The sequence below is a fragment of the Aythya marila genome, assembly GCF_965140915.1.
Source record: "Aythya marila genome assembly, chromosome: 6".
NCBI classification, from domain to species: domain Eukaryota; kingdom Metazoa; phylum Chordata; class Aves; order Anseriformes; family Anatidae; genus Aythya; species Aythya marila.
Genome location: NC_139047.1, coordinates 13,007,223 through 13,023,926, shown reverse-complemented (window position 1 = coordinate 13,023,926; position 16,704 = coordinate 13,007,223). Strand labels below are relative to the sequence as shown.

General features: G+C 54.9%; 1 protein-coding gene across 6 annotated transcripts in view; it reads left to right on the top strand.

Moving 5' to 3' along the window:
• The first annotated feature begins 4,699 nt into the window (after positions 1 to 4,699).
• Positions 4,700 to 16,704, top strand: part of NRP2 (neuropilin 2) — an 84,389-nt gene continuing 72,384 nt past the window's right edge. For 4 of the 6 annotated variants that reach the window (XM_082763256.1, XM_082763257.1, XM_082763260.1 and 1 more), the window contains exons 1-2: positions 4,701 to 5,174; positions 16,087 to 16,264. In XM_082763256.1, coding sequence (XP_082619382.1) covers positions 5,102 to 5,174; positions 16,087 to 16,264 — 251 coding nt within the window. In that variant the 5' untranslated portion in view covers positions 4,701 to 5,101. Of the gene's footprint in view, positions 5,175 to 16,086; positions 16,265 to 16,704 lie in introns of all 6 variants that reach the window. The other 2 variants (XM_082763255.1, XM_082763258.1) reach the window with 2 other exon arrangements.

Genomic DNA, 16,704 nt, shown 5'->3' with positions numbered 1-16,704 from the left:
GCGAAGCTAAGCACCAGGGTCTGATGGAGGTACAGAGGGCTCCGTGGTCCCCTCTGCCAGTGAGAAGCTGAGGGGGGATTGGGCACTTGCAAGCTGGGAGCCCGTGCCAGGCCGGTGCAGCAGGAGCTTTGATGCAGAGTCTTGTTTCCACAGCACATCACCACGTACAGCCCATGCTTGGCCAGTATCGGATGCCTATCTGCAAGGGAACTGCTGAGTCCAGAAAGAAAACTCACCAGCATCTGCAGAAAAGCTGTCCTTCCTATGAGGAGCCCCTAGCACTGGTGGCAGCATGGAGCAGGGGGACGTCAGAGCGGTGCAGGAACCAGGCAGGTCATTTGTGGGGATGGATGGGGGCAGGATGGATGTCTGTAGGCTTGGGGTTTCACTTTAGGGGTTTCTGCTGCTGTTACCAAAAGACTAGGCCTGTTGGTGTGTTACAGTGGTTCCAGATCTGTCCTCTCCAGCCTGGGTCACGGTGTGACCCCTTCCCCTCTTCCACTTTCCCTCCCAGGTCCATTCACTGTACCAAACAACAGCATGCAATCATCTTGCGGGGCTTATTTCTGCCTAATGTACCCACCCAGTGGGATTTCAGTGAACATTAAAGCGGTAGATGGAGCCTTTAATGAAGTTAACCTGCTGAAACCAGGAGAGCGTTTGGTTGAAGTACACCTGAAAGCCCTGGATTACACAGCAGCTGCTTCAAAAGAAACCCATTCCCTCCTTTCATACCACTGCCGTATTGAGAAATAATACAGCACCTTTATATTCAGTCTAATTTAGTCAGCCTGCCGGAGTCTGAAAGCTTTTTTTTATTAACTCTGGAGATGCAGGGGCTTTCCTGCCCCCGCCGGCACTGCCACCCCCCCGCGCAGGCTGCAGGGAGCAGGCCCCCAGCAGCACACCCGAGCAGCTCCCCAGCCGCGAGGGATCGCTCCCCGCTAATCCAATGATGGATTTTAACTCCATTAGATTTGCTTCCTCCACTCTCTTCCCTGTTTTCTTCCGTTTCTTCATTTTCCCCCCATCCCCTTGTTCTGTCTCTTTGTTTCTTTCGCCACCTCCCTTCTCTGTTCTTCTTTCCCTTTCCCTCATTTTTTTGTGGCTTTTTTTTTTTTTTTTCCTCCCTTCTCTTCATTTCCCCTTTCCAGGTTGCCTCATCACTCCCATTTCCCCTGCAGCAGTGCCACTCCCTGGCTCTCCCTGTGGCTCTGCCAGCTGCTGGCACCGTGGCAGAGCATCACTGGCCTGGTGCCCACAGCAGTGCCCGTGCTTCAGGCCACGCCACAGCCAGGCAGCACGAGCACTGGGTGTCCTCTGCATGCCAGCACTGCTCCCCGGGTGCAACATACCTGTGGGCATGAGAGGCAGCAGGAGAAAGCAGCTCCCTGCAGCTGCTGGCAGCTTAGAAAAACGTGGGGGGGTGAGTTAGCGGGAGGCGAGCAGGCTGAGGCAGCTTCTGGGCTCGCCCTCTAGACACAGGTTTTGACCACAGACTAGTAGCCGTGGTATCCCCGTGAAAAATTAACTGGGAAACTTGCTAATTAAGCCACCTCCACGCTGGAAGTTTATGGAGTTGACTGCAACGTGCCAAACTGCTTTCTCCAGGTTGGGGGATTTGCCTGCTTTTGGAATATGGACCGATTCCCAAGTGAATAGTCTGGCTGAACACTAGGGCTAATGGGATCCTAAGGTAATTATTGGCTATTTGTGGCTATAAAATGAGACCTCGTAATCATGCACCTGATAGACTAATAAAAACATTTTATACGATGCACTTAGAGCTTTTTAGCTGAGGAGCTCAAAGCACTTGCACGGAGGAGGAGAGCTGCAGCCTGCCGAGCTCCTGCAAGGAGGCAGGGAGACAACCCGCGCCGTCTGCCCCCGTGCCCCACACTCCCACTTCCCGGGTATCCTGCCAAAAATGTCCGAGTCCCGGCTCTCCTGCTGACTGACAATACTTAAGGTTTTATCTAGGCTGGGTATCATTTTTCCTCGCTGTCATTCCTAACCCGGTTTCTGTCCTGCCGCATTATTTTTTCTGGAAGGCTGTCAAGTTCTGTACTGGAAATAGTGTGTTTTGACATAAAACTGGGGGAGAGACCCTGTTTGTCCAGCTACTCTGGAGCCCAGAGGAGGGTACAGGAATACATGACGCACTGGAGTTTTATTTTCTTTTAAATCAGGATTGAAAAAGGCTCTAAGGAAAAGCTGGGGGGTTTCCTGCTTTACAGACACCTCCTGATGGTCAGTTCACGGGGTGAGCAGGACTCATTTAGAAAGAGGAAGCTGTGATTGAAAATAAATGAGTCTGTATGATCAATGTTGAAAAGCAGCTGCAATTAGAGGGAAGAGAAGAGCAGAAGTGTGCCAGGGAAAACCCTAGGTACGTGGGCCCTCGGGTCAGCAGCAGGGAGCTAGGCAGTGCTTGAGGAAGCAAAGGCTTTCTGCTGGAGGGGAGGAGAGAGATGGGGGAAGTTTTGCTACATCACAGCTCTGACTAACGCGGCTGCACAATTCCTTCCACCAAATTTAATGCAGATGGTACAATAAACACTAGAGTACCGCTATATTACGTATTGTCTCATTCTCAGTGAGTTTTTGTGGATGATTCTGACATACAGATATGGAAAAATGTGGCAGTTCCTGATGGATTTGGTGACTTTTAAGTCCCCACAGGAGGACCAAATGGAGAGCCACGAGCAGGCAGAGCCACAAGCCCTTCGCAGAAGCGGGGCTTCACCAGCACAGAGAGCTGACGAGGTCCAGCCTTGCTTGGGGCGAGGAGCAATGCCCACAGCAGCAGCTGCCCTGGAAACAGGCGGAGGTAAGTCCAGGATGCATAGCTTCACCTTATGCTCGGTTTCTTCAAGCCCGAGAGAGGATCTGTGTCTTAAATGTTCCCAACAGAAGTATTTTTTGGCCTCTTTTGTACCCGAGCTGGACTAGCAGGTGTCACCAGCGTGGTTGTCATCCTGTCCTGAACACCTGCAGTGGTAAAAACTGCAGGAGCCCTGCCTGGTATTTCAGTTGTGCTTTTCTTTTCCTGACAGCAGCACGTTGTGGAGAGGAGACTTAAGAACTGACACGAAACACATGGCTGGATTTGTGGAGAGCTATTGAGAAGCAGCTGAGAGAAACCTCTGTGACGAGCAGGTAACTTCATTTCCCATCGCCATATTCTTTCCTAGAGTTCTCTTCTTCACTCAGTAGCGGATCAGAGCTGGTAACAGTTCAGGGCTGCGTTTGCGCTCTTATGTTCACCTTAAGCAGGGGAAACACCTGAATGTAAGGCAAGAAAAATTGCCCCTGCGCTGTATGGTGTGTTACAGGGGGCCATCTCTGTCCAGGGCTTGGTAACCTCTTCTTTTGCGTGCACATCCCAAGAGAGCAATGATTCATGCTGTGGATTTATATTGTGCTGCAGTATCTGTGTTATGGTTTGCGAGGGCTATTTATACACACAAAAAATCACACTTTGCTAGCTTGATAGTAGTCTAACTATAAGCAAGTAGTAAATAATAGTTGCATAATTGCACACCAAACTACAATAAATAAGGCAGCAGGCTCAGTTGCCACTGGCTTTGTGTTGACTTCAACAAGTGTTGGAGCACGTTTGAGCCACAGGAGATGCAGAATAAGGTATTGAAACACACAGGAGGAGCAGGGACGCTGTGGCCCTCAGGGTAAGGGCTGAAATATCAGATCTATCTGCCAGGCCAAATCTGTTGCTGTCAGTGAACTTCCACTGGCCTCGGAGGAACTGGGCACACTCATGGTGTGTGTGTGTGTGCTCGACAGGTTGGCATCGTGATTTCATTGACGTGAGCTGGTGATGCTACCCGCAACTGATAGACAGCAGAGTACAAAATAATTAGTCTCATCACCTTCAGTGAATACCAGTGAAATGTTCGTACTTTCCCTCTCACCCACACAACCATGTATTTTGCTTCTGCCACATGTCGGTATTTCTTCACTAATTACCAACTTTAAAGAAGTGAGGTAACGTGGCTTTCATCCCTTTGTCTGCTGTAAATCTGGAAGTTACAGCCGACAAGCCAGGGACTGAGTAACAGCACCTTTTCGGTTCGGGGTCCTAGGGCTCGTTTCACCTGCGTGAAGTCCCTTTCTCCTCTGAAGTCCCGGGATGTCACAGTGCCGAGGCGTGTGCTGTCTCAGCGCTGCGTGCAGCGAAGCACCGTGCAGGGGCTGTGCACCTGCCGGGTACCAACCAAGGCCAACAAACTTCCCGAGCGCTCTCCGGGCTGCTGCGGGCGCTGCTCCGCGCCGGGAGGAGCCCGGCGGGGCCGGTGCGAGCTCGGGGAGCCCCGCTCATCCCGGAGCCTCTGCCCGAGCCCTCCGCCTCGCCGCGGCGCAGAGCAGGGCGCCGCCGGTCCCCGAGGCGCTGCTCGGCGACAATCCTTGTCCTGATGCTCCCCCCTCCGACAGCTGCCGGCTGGCTGCGGCTCGCACCGCCCCGCTCCGCTCCGCTCCTCCGGCGGCTCCCGGCGGCTCCCGGCGGCGGGGGGCCCCGCGGGCTCGGCTCCCCCCGGCCGGAGCCTGCCCGGCCCCGCGGGGGGCTGCGGGGGGCTGCGGGGGGCTCCTGCGGGCGGCGCCGGGGCGGGCGGCGGGTGCGGGCGCCCCGAGGGGGCGGTGCGCGGGCGGGCCGGGGGGGGCCGGGGGGCGGCGCTGCCGCTCGGCGCTGCCAGCCACATGCCGCCCTGCCTGAAAAGGCTGCGAGGCGCCGGCGGGGAGCGAGAGGAGGCGCAGACGGCGCCCCAGCCCGCACCCACACCGACACCGACACCGCCAGCGCCGCCGCCGCGCCCCGGGGGATGCCGAGGCGCCGGCCCCGCGGGTCGCCCTAGGGGACAGGCGCTGCCCCGGCACCGCCCGCAGCCCCGCAGCCCCGCACGGCCGGGGGGAGCCGCCCCCGCCGAGCCCCGAGCGGGGCAGGGAGGCGAAGCCCGGCCCTGCACAGCCTCGGTGGTGCCGGTTGGGTTTTTTTCCTCGGTGCTGGTGCTTTGGTTGCCTTTTTTTTTTCTTTTTCTTTTTCTTTTTTTTCTTCCCCGCTGTTGTTATTTATTTCTGGCGAAGGATGGATACGTTTCTCCTGGCGTGGGGATTTCTAGCGCTGTGCTTGCCCGGCTCCAGAGGCACGGCGGACACAGGTAAGGCGGGGATGCCCCCGGCCGCACAACTTTCGGGTGCCCGTGCGCGGCCCCGGGACCCGCTCGGGGGCTCGGGGGGATGCGCGCCCGTGGCTCCTGGGGACGGGCTCGGGGCGCATCGCCCGCAGCCGCCCGGCTCCCCTCGGCCCCGGGAAGTTGCGGTGCCGCTCCGTGCGGGGAGCCGCCGCATCCCGGGCACCGCACCCGGCTGCGACGCCGGGAAACTTTGGGTGAGCGGGGCGAGGCGTGTGCCGGGGCGCAGGGAGCCGCGCCGGCAGCGGGAGAGGCTGGCGGAGGGGGGCACCGGCTGCCGGGCCCCCTGCCCGCGGTGGGCACGGACCCACGGCTGTGGCACGGCCGGCCCGGGACCTGGCGGCTCCGAGCCGGGCCGTGCTGTCAGCGGGCAGGGGGATGAAGCCCCGTCCTGGCCCTTGGGCTGCTCCGGCTGGGGGCCAGCCGAGACTGGGCCCTCTGCTCCCTGATTAGCAGGCTTTGGGTCCGGCTACTGGGGGCGGTGGGGTCCCTGCTGGAGCAGGCGCTGGAAGGGAGGGCTGTGCCCACCCGGCCTCCCTCATGGGGCTCCATCTGCGGTCACCACTGCAGGAGCTGCCCGGCAGGACGGTGGTGCCAAGCCGGCAGCTGCCGAGCTGGGTTTCCCTGCCACTAGCTGGATCCACAGGACGTGCCCCAGCCGGCTGTGGGGCACGCAGGGTCCCTATCCATGGTGTGACCCAGGCAGCGTTAGGTGGCAAGGGTCTGTCCGTGCCTTCTCCCTGCCCCTCTGCTTTCCCCCTGCCCTAAGCCGCATGGCCACCGCCTCCCCCTTGGAAAGGGAAGTGGGAGAGTCTGCCGCTGAGAAAGTCCCTTTCTTGCAGCAGCGAGGCACAGACGTTCCCGGCACACGCTTCTTGTGCATGGAGTTGCTGGTTGGCATCGCCTCCTTTCCTTACGGCTGTAAGGGAAAGAAGAAAAAAAATCCCATCTTTTGTTCATTTAGGAAAATAAATGAATAAGCATTCAGCGGGGGTAAAGAGAAGGGGTGAAGTCCTCCGAGGCCCCTGCTGAGTGAACCAGCCTTTCCACGTGGTCCCCGTGCCAGAGGCGCTGTCTGCTCCCCTGGCGTGGGTGCTGTGCTGAGGCGCTGACCCGGGGCTTGCTCCTGAGGATGCACGGCCAGCGCCGGCTGCGATCCTTGCGGCTGCCGAGCCTGTGCGTGCACGTGTGTGTCGGTGTGACCACCTCCTGCCGTCCTCCCGCGGGCTCAGGAGCAGGACTTCTTGCTGGGAAGGGTTTTCTGAGCGAGCCGACTGTGTCGCCGAGGCCGCTCGGTCGCTGTAAGAAATGTTTATTTGAATGCGGGGTTTTCCCGGCTAAGCGGAGCATCACATGGTGTTCGAGCCAGCAAGGAAGTTGTCTCCCTGCGGCTGACACCAGCAGCTTTTTTGCCTAGACGCTGTTGTTGTGCTTGAAACCTGGTCAAATGACTTGATTGTGAGCCCAGTGAGCAAAGGTATGGGGTAGCGGGACGCGCGCCTCCGTCGGGCGAAGCTCAGCTCCAGTAAATTAGCCAGCCTAGTAAGAAAAACATGCCCGAGGTAGATGGATTTATGTTTCAGTCTGGTGTATCTGAAAGCCTTCCCCCATTACGAAAGTCCGTCTTAAGGTTCCCCGAGGGAGGTTAATAGAGAGGGGAGATGATTTTAATAGACAATAATATGATAATCCGCCTGGAAAAAAACCTTGTGCAATATTTCTACAGCAAGAGATAAACAGTGCAGCTGCCAATTTGTATGTAGCCGAGCAAACCCTGAGATAACCACGGAGGGGAGTGGGTGGGAGACCCTGGAAGATAAATCTGGAGGCTGGATGGCTGTGTGTTTTTCGTCTTCCTTTAAAACGCAATCAAGTCAGAAAGTAACAGGTTTGAGTGACCCGAGTACCGCGCCACGCAGACGATGTTTATGCAGCTCTGAGCGAAGCTCGCTCTCGAAGCCTTCCCAATAGTTTGCCTGAAAGCTGGTATTTTTAGTGGTGGCTTAGGAGCTGTAGCGAGGTGGGGAGGGGGACCAAAACAAATTGCTGCCAAGCAGGCGCACAGCCGCGCACACACAGACACGCGCACCCACCCACACAAGTGTGGTGTAACGCCTTTTGCCCGTTGTGCTGTTAACTCCGCTCTTACGGGGAACAAAAGCTTTTTTAGCCTAGGAATCAGACAGTTGTCAGGAGCATCACTGAAGCGCCTGCTACAAGCTCAGTGGGGGGCTCTGACCCAGGTTAGGATGTTGGATTTTGTTTTCCTAACTTTCCTGCCACAGCGAAATCGCCGTGTGTGGTGCCTGGAGCGACAGGCAGACCCCGTGCGCGTCCCAGGGGCTCTGCGGGGCGCTCCCCATCTCCCTGCCCGGCTCCTTCTCCTCCCCGCTCACACCACCGTGGCATTTACCCCATGTTTGCTACCTCGGCATGGCTCAGAGGTTAAAGTGGGAATGCAACCGGCTTTGCTGGGCCGGAGGAGGCAGCGCTCCCCGTCCCAGCGCTGTGCTGCTCCAGGCGGATGGCTCGGTTTCCTCACAGAAACCTCCAGTGCCGCCGGGCTCTAGGACGTGGTGGCCTTGTACCACAGATAGCCCGAGAGGAGAAAGCATCCTTCATGGGGTTTAGGAAGCTGTCAGGTTCAGATAAGGCTGGGATCCTATCCTGTGGGACCCCCAGTTGTATTAATAAGGAAAAATTAATTTTTAAGCACTGGGATGGCTGCCAAATTATATGACCTCTGACAGACCAGCTGTGCTAGGAAAATAAATCGTCTATATCTGAGACCTGTGATCCTATCTGAAATCGAAATAGAAGAAGTCGGCATCTAGCCATGGTGGTGGGGGCAGGTTGCAGCAGCCTGAGGGCAGGCTGGAAGCTGCTAAACTTGCTCTCCATTGTGCAGTGAAGTCACCAGCACCGCGTCCCCACGGGGTCTCGGGAATACAGTTGTCTAATCCGGGAAGTGTGGAAAGCCGATGTGCCTGCACACACCCGGGCTGGGGCTGACGGTGCCGGCACAGAGATGCGGGCAGAAGCGGGTCTGAACGTTTCCAGCTCTACCCTCGCTCTGTAACAGCCCTTTGACACGTTTCTAATTATAATACACACACAGACAAAGAGGTAGCTGGGCTATTTTCGAAATCCCTGTCTACACCCTGGTGGAAACCGCAATACTAGCAACAACATAAATCAGGGCTGTTGCTAGCAGTGTTGCACACGGCTTCGCGCTACAGTAGCATGGTTTTAATCATACTCAGAATCAAAGGGTCAGCCTTCCCCTTGCCTGAGCCAAATCGCAATCTCGGAAGGCTGGATCCCGAGCCAGGCTTGATGCCTGTGCAGCGAGGAGACACGAGCACAGACATGGAGGGGAGGTTTGTCAGGACGAGGTCGGCAGGCGCAGGGCCAAGCGCTCGGAATGACAGCTCGGATCTGTGAGCCTTTCTGCCTGCCAGCAGTGCCCTTGGATGACACGGGGGGTGCTAGGGTAACAGTGGGGGGCCAGCCCCCCAGCTGCAGCCTCGGTGGGGCTGCCCGTTCCCAAACAGGGTGGGGAAAGGGGTACGAGCTGATGGGGAAGGCAGAAAGCCAGGCTGCAGTGAGTCGGCATGGAAAATAGCTAGAAGTATTGCTAGCAGCGATGGATGGCTGCAGAGACTTTCTGTCTGAACGTTTCTCACCCTTTCTTCGTACTTAGTGAGTCAAAGGAAACGGGCCCCAGAGATGAGGTGCTGGGCTCCGGGTCCTTGAAACCGGCCCTGATTTCTGCCTGTGCGTGTGAGACAAAGGCAAGGCATCTGCCCCAGCTGTTCTGGCCGGTCACCCCTGGCTGTGAAGTGCTGTTGGTGTGGGGTTTGAATGCCTCTCTCTGCATCTCCCTCCGAGGGAGATGGTGAAACCAAAAGGATGCTGTCGTTTTCTGAAAGACCGAATTTTTAAGGGAATGCCTGTGGGCAGAGGGAGGGAAGAAGCTCCTGCCGCACTGGGCATGTAGACGCAAATGCAAACAAACCCTTACTATCTCCCTCGCTCCTCCTCTGTCTCCACCAGCACACAAGTCTGTACCTTTTCCCTCACATGCACAGCCCCGCTGGTCCCCCCCTGCCTTGCTGCCTGCCACGCGCACTCCTGCATCGTGCCCTTCCCCATGCTCTCCCTTGTGCTCTCCCTCGCGCACCCAGCTGCTCACCACAACTTTCTCCCTCGTGCATGTCCCCAGGCTCGCTCCCGCTTCCCTCTCTTTCTGTTTGACCGCTGAATATGTGCTCAGCAGGAAACAATGTGTTGGAGATGCTCGCCAGAATGTGTAATAACTTCAGTGCTGGTAGCAAGGCTTAGCAGTAGCTGGATTAGAGCAGCTCGTCGGAAAGGCTGAAGCTGCTGCTGCTCAGCAGTGTGCACGGGGGGAGCTGCAGCGGGGCCTCTCACCAGGTGGCTCCAGGGGAGCTGCTTCCTATCCCATCCCGTCCCGTCCCACCCCATCCTGTCCCATCCTGTCCAGTCCCACCCACCTGCCACCGAGGCACTGGGTTTTGCTCTGCGGCTCTGACAGCACCCCTGGGAGGGAGGTGGGGAAGGATTCAAGAGAGGCTCTGCCAGCCACATCGGGAAGAGGCAGACAAACTGGTGGGGAAAGCTTGGGATTTGAGTTTTTGTGAAGAACGAGCCCTGACAGATGGGCTCGGAAGGTGTGAGGGAGCTGGGAGAGCACAGGGAACTATGAGAGATAAGATACACTTTTTTGTTTCTTCTTGGAATTGTCATAATAACAATAGTAGTCAGTAATTCAGAGGCACTGAGCACCTTCCATCAAGCCTGAAGCGCTTTTCAGAGGAATCCTAGGTGAATCTATGGCTCTTTCTTTGATGTGTGGAGTTGGAAATGTCTCTCATTTTCCTCCGTGGCCCTCGAACCAGTCTGGTTTTGATAGTGTTCACAGGGGTGTCTCAGCGAATTGTTTCATCCTCCTATCGGTTCCCAGTGTAGCCCACAGGTAAGGCGGCAGGCTGCCATGCAGGAAGCCTCTGCTTTGTTTCTGCCCCTTCTCTGAGCCTTCAAGCCTCCCCTGGTCTCCGTTTCCCTGCCTGCAGTCCTGGTGAGGTTCCCTCAGACACTGCCTGATCTGCAGCATGAAGGTCTCCCAAAACTGCCACCTACTCCTGGGGGATGGCAGTGTGTTTCCATGAGATTTCAAACCCCTGGGAATCCAAGATAGAGGCAGGAGGAACAGGCAATGGTTCCTGAAAGTCCAACGTGCAATTATCCCCTCCCTTGTGCACATACACACACGCTCACGCACCTCTTGCATGATTACCGCAGTAGCCAGGAGTTGTAATTCCAGACCCACCAATTACGTTCGTGGGCAAGCCAGGAGAATTGTGTGCTCATCTATATATAAAAACTAACAAAATTAAGCCAGTGGTTCTATTGGAATTGCATTAGCCTGTGATATAAGATGACAAATAACAAAGTTAGTGAAGGTGGCACCATGTAAAACCAGGATATGAAGCCTCGTCAGAGATACAAATGTTTGGGGGAACAAAAAACCAAAACCCTAAAATTACAACATTTGAAGGTCAAGGTTGCCTCAGACTCAAGTCACAAGTGGTACAGACCAATGCCTGCCCCTGGAAAGCAGCTATCCAGAACTGCAGGGCTGGAAATCAGCTGAACTCCAGTGATTTGAAAGCAAATTACCTGGATTTGCCTGCAGGATTTGGCCCTCTAGTTTTCCACAACGGAGCTCGAGTAGGTCTTTATTTCAGGTTTCCATTTAATTCCTCTGTGGATTAACATGGCACAGAAAGTGCAGGTACGAGAAATCTCCAAATCCTGTTCTCTCTCTTCCTCCCTCAAACGCTCTCTTCCTATTTAAAAATAATTTTAAACGATTTCTTTCTGCAAAGGCTCACAGCTAAAATGTTCCATTTGCTGAGCTTTCCGGAGTTCCCCTCTCATTGCTGTCCAGCACTATAAAGTGAATATATTGCATCCTTCCCCAGTTGCCTTAGGAAGTGGTCAAACGGCCGCATTCCTGAACTGATGGATTGGCGCGTTCCTTTCTTGCCTGAGCCCAGACAGTGTTTTTATGAGCCTGTCTCATGACAGGCTTGAGACGCTTTGATTCAAACAGAACCCTAGTTCAGATCACAAAAGCGGTCTTCACGTTCTGCTTTGCTGTGAGGCTACTTTTAAGGGAAATTCTCCTTAAACTGGTGAAGACCCTGGGCGAAATGTTCAGGGAACTTGCCGTGGCTGTGCGAAATCCCCAGTTGTGGGCACGAGTGTCGCTCGGGGATGAGCTGTGCGTGCAAGTGCCTTGTGTTTTCTGGGTGTGTTTGTCCATTAATTTGTTCAGGAAGCCTTTGAAGCTTTATCTCACAATCCAAAGCAAACATGCTCCTGCTAATATGATCTATGCTACTGGGGATAAAAAAAAAAACAAAAAAACTGCTAATCTTATTAGCTTCCTCTGTGCTCCGTCTCTCCTTGGCCAATGGCTAAGCTGTACATGTAAATCCAAGAGCTCCCAGTTGTGTCCCAGCCCCTTGTGGACGTTGTGCCCTGGGGTTTGAGGTTCAACCCACACCGTGCTGGGAGCCTGCAGCGTCAGCCCGGGGCTGAAGCCCTGGCAATGAGGCAGGGTGGACATTAGCAGCAGTGAACCCCCGCCAGAAGAGATCTGTTTCTTCCATCTGTGCCGGGGTTTGGCAAAGCACATGGATGCACGTGGACCTTGAAAAACTCAGCTTCTGGAAGAGCTGTTTGACTCTAGCACAGTTTGCTGCACAAGAGCCCAAGCCAAGTTCAGCAGTTTTGGGAGCGCTCGGCCCTCCTCGCCTGGCCCCGTATCTCGCAGCGGGGCAGATCTCCCCTGCCCAGCGCTGAATCCCGGCATGTAGAAATCTTCCTTGGTGGGAAGAGACCATGGAGCTGGGTGCAGGGGCTTGTGCAGGGCAGAGCAATCAGTGAGGAGGTCAGAAAGTAATTCCTGGTGATTTGGGGCTCTCAGGACCTCGCTCCCTTGGTGCCCTCGAGGCTGCTCCTTCTGAGCAGCACAGACACTGCCGCTGCTGCCGGCCTCTGGGGCAGCAGGAGCGCCTTGTGTTCTGCACACAGCCCTGAGTTATAGCCCCAAAGTAAACGCAGCCCAGCGGATCAAAACGTGCGATGGTTCCCTGCCAGACGCTGCCGACTCTGAGAGGCTGTAGTGTGTGTGTTTGTTGTGAAACGGGCCTCTCTGGTGATGATTATTTTTGTTACAGGCAGAGTTGGCTTTAGTTTCTGTGTTGCGGGTCCAACAATAACAGCGAGCCCTGCTCTCCTGGGGTGAGGAAAATCCAGTGGGGTTTAATCAGCAGGAAATTCAAGTAGGAGAACACGCTGCTCCCGTCTGAAGGTTTCAGCATATGCTGATGAGCTACAGGGCTGAAAACCCCAAGTGTGGGTGGAGGTTCCTGGGGCCGGGCTGCTAGTTTTGGGTCCCCCTGACCGTTCGTTGCAGCCCTGGGGGGAGCTGGGGGAGGCTTTGTCCAGCAAAGGAGCGGGGGTCTCTGTGGGAGTCTGCCCCCATGAGCGTCTCCCAGTCCTCCCTTTCCGTCCCTATGCCTTGGTGTAGGTTTCCTGTTGGGTTGCTGGGGTAACCCAAGCACTTGGTGGGCCATAAGGAAAGAGGGCATCTGAGGATTGCCCATCCCAACCCCTTCCCACTCCCGCACTGATGAAAAGTGTCAACCTCTGTGGCCTCCACACCAGCTGCTGGCCGCGGCCTGGCCATGGGCAGAGCCTCCCCAGCTGCACTGCCCCGCGGGCTGGCAGGGCCCCGGCTTTCCAAGCCCACGTTCACCAACTGAGCAGTGGGGTGTCCCGTGCACCTGGCAGCCTTGGTGAATGCTTCAGAATTCAATTTTAATTTTATTAAGTGAATTCAGGGCTGGTGAAAGCTGCCAGAGTCCATTAGCTGCAGAGCACATCTCACTTCCAAAGCGCACAGCCTGGGCAGTAGCCATGCCACTCGCCTTTTTTCTTACTTTTTTTTTAAATTTTATTTTATTCTTGCATGGATCCAATGCATCAGTTTTAAAAGACAGATTTATATAGAAGCTTGAACCTCTTCTGTGTGCAAAACAGACCTGGTTTTATATACAAAGCCAGTGCTTGGCATGTCTGCCGAGACAAACCCTTTGTCTGTCAGTGGGCGCAATGATGGATTTTTTTGTTGCAGGTGTTTGTCTGCTAGATACTGTGAATCAATAGAAAAAAAGCCCAACAGAACAATTACAAAGATATTAAAGTCATTTTACCTCTTCAGATAACTCTAAGAAGCCCCTGTTTCCCTGGTACACTGTTGCCCACTGCCTAGCCTGGTGCTGTGCGTGGACGAGATGGAGCTGTACTGAAGTCGCCCTCTTCATTAACGTGGAGCTTCCTGGGGGGATGAATGAAAGGCTGAAGTCTGCTCCTCTCAGAGAGGCACATAAGCTTTCCTTCAGGTGGAAGGGCTTCCCTGCCGCAGAAAGATGGTGACATTTTCCTGGAGGTCTCTAAACACCTGAGGGACGTGGCTGGAGCTCCTGGCTGCTCAGAGGGTTCACCTGCTTGTCCCCTTTTACCCTTGAGACCACAGATGCAGAGAGCTGGGCTCTGGTCCCTCTCCCCCTGGCACCCAAGCACCGAGCTGACCTGAAATCAGGCCGAGCCTGGGGTCTTCCTTACCTCGGTCCCACTGAGCTGTGATAGCTTCCCAGGGCAAGGGGAGAGTTTCTAACATTAGGGTAGGTGAACATTACTGCTTTTCTGCTCCTGATTTCAGCTGTCAGGGAGGAGCCAGAGCAAGCCGGAGCCTGGTACCCTTGTTCACATAGCAGTTCCCCTCCGGCTGGCTGGATTGCAATGGCTCCCGGAGTATTCGTAGTACCCGGCACGAGTGAGGGGCTAGCAGCTTCTGAGCGGTGGGTGATGTTGGTGGTATCAGCCTAGCGGGTAGCATGTGTGTGAAAGCAGGAGAGACGGGGAGGGGATGACGAGGTGTGGAAGGATTGACTGTATTTTCATAGCTTCGAGACTTTGCCCTTTCCAAGAAAAATAATCCGCAGCTTGAATATTTCTCTTTGCTGGAGGGGGTGGACATGTGTGCAAACGAGGTGTGAATTTTTAGGAGAAGGTGTGAAAGTGCGTACATGAGTGAAGTGTGAATTACACGTCTATTTGTACGGCGATGTCAACAAGTCCGTGAGTTTCTTTCTTCCACGTGAATGTGTCTCTCTCCCCCCCTGCCTCCCCCAAACCCACAGAGACACGTGTGTGGGCAAATATGCCTTGCTGAGAAAAGAGGTTTGTGCAAAACTGTAGGTTTGTAAATGTTTGTGTGTTGAGCAAGCTCTCCTGTGGAACAAAACCAGATGTTTTTTGGTATTCTCAGCTCCTCCGTGGCAGCATTGCAATTTTTTCCCCTCATATTTTTCAGGATTCTTACAGGATTATTTTAAGAAAAAGAGAAGGCTGCAGAGATGCCTTTGGGTGTGTGAAAAGAAAGTTATTTTAAACAATGACTGTGTTAGAGGGCACCAAAAATATGGAGGAAACGGAGGCAGTGCTTTTTCAGGGCAAAGGAAGCCTGGCTCCCAGGGGGCAGCCAGACCCCGGCAGGACCTTCCTGCTGCTGCTGCACCTTTTTCCAGGAAGCGTCACCCATGAGGGTCCTGCCTTGCTCCTGCTCCTTGCTGTGGCAGGAGGACAGCTCGGACTGTGTGGGGAGGCTCGCGGTGGGGACAGCATTTCCTCTTTGCCCCTTCCTTCGTGGTGCCTGTTTCTGGCTTCTCCTCTGGTGCAGAGGCCCTGGAGCACACTCAAAGGTTTGTGTCCCATGTCTCACCCCATTGCCCAAGGGCAGGGAATGGGGAGCCCGTCTCAGCACAGGATCAGGGTCAGCAGGGCAGCACTGGCCGCTCTGTGTTCCTGGCTGGCTGCTCTGCGGAGGGGCCACAGGCTCTGGCTGTTTCTTTGCCAATTTTGCTGGGGAGGAGGAGGTAGTGCTGTTGTCTGGAGGCAGCTGTGGGGCCATGGTGCTGGGACAGGGCAGTGGCAAAGGAGAGGCACGCAATGGGGGCCCCATGGAGAAAGGGACTTTGTTGGGATTGGTAGTGCGTTATCAATTGACCCTGTGATGCAGATTTTCCTCCCAGCAAGTAATGCAATAATAAATTTGATTTGGAGCGTTCATGAGATTAAATGTTTTTTTGAAGATGAAATCACCCTCCAGGGCCTGTTCTAACCCAAAGCTGGGAGTGCTTCCTCTGCTCACCATGTAATCGTTGCCAGCAATTTGTGGGCTAGCCCCACAAAACCACCACTGCTGATTACCGCAGTCTGCAATTCCAACTGCTCGGCTTGCCTGAAAGGTTTGGGGAGGAGGAGGAGGAGGCCAGCCTGCCAAGACGGGGTCGTGCGGGCAGGCGGAGCTGTTTGGGGAGAGGGAAGCAAGCGCAGAAAGGCTGCGCTCCTGCAGCTGTCCCGAGGGTTGTTCCTGTCCCAACTTGGTGTCTCTCGAGGTGGCTGTGGGAGACTGCCATGGAGCAGCTTGCAAAGGAAGGGATAAAATGAGGCAGCTCCAGATGATCTGATATCAATCTGTCTCTTACTTTATGGCTCTGTAATTGCCTAGGCAAGAGCATTTATTTCTCTTTTCTGCTCTGTGTGAAATGTGGTACGTAAGTGTGGCAGAAGGTAGAAGGAGAAAAGAGTCAGTTTCTTGCGTAGAGTAATTTCCCCTTGCCCAGAGATTGATACTGAAATGCTGGCCTGCAGGGACCCGCTGCCCCCAGCTGCTACCCCCAGCCCGTGTTAATGCCGTGTTCCCTCCATGTCTCTGCAGCTCAGCCGTGCGGGGGCCGCCTGAACTCCAAGGACGCCGGGTACATCACCTCCCCGGGGTACCCCAATGACTACCCCTCCCACCAGAACTGTGAGTGGGTCATCTACGCCCCCGAGGCCAACCAGAAGATCATCCTCAACTTCAACCCTCACTTCGAAATCGAAAAGCATGACTGCAAGTAAGAGCCTTCCTCTTCTTCTCTAGTAAACAGTCATATTCTCCTGCTTTTGTGTGGCAGTACAGGCGTGGTGCTCCCTTGTGTGTGAAAACAAACATCAGCCTGAGCCTCTGTGGTGCTGCGTGTCATTGCCTTTCAGGGGCAGGTGTGCCTTTACCGGCCAGGCAGATGTAAGATGCTTCTTTGGACGCATAGGTTGAGCACACACAGGACTGAACTTGTTGCATTAGCCTGAAATCACCTAAAAGCAAGAGCTAACTGGCTTTCAGCCTGAGTCTGACTTGAGTTAAGAAGCAGCTTGTTTTCTTCTGTGTTGTGGTGGCTTCGCTTTTAAACCACGCTGGGAGAGCAAAGTAATTTCCTGGTGTGTAATGAGGCAGAGGTACGGCACAGAGAGCCCTGGGGCTGGAGACCCAGGCTCAGGTCACGTGAGGCTGAGA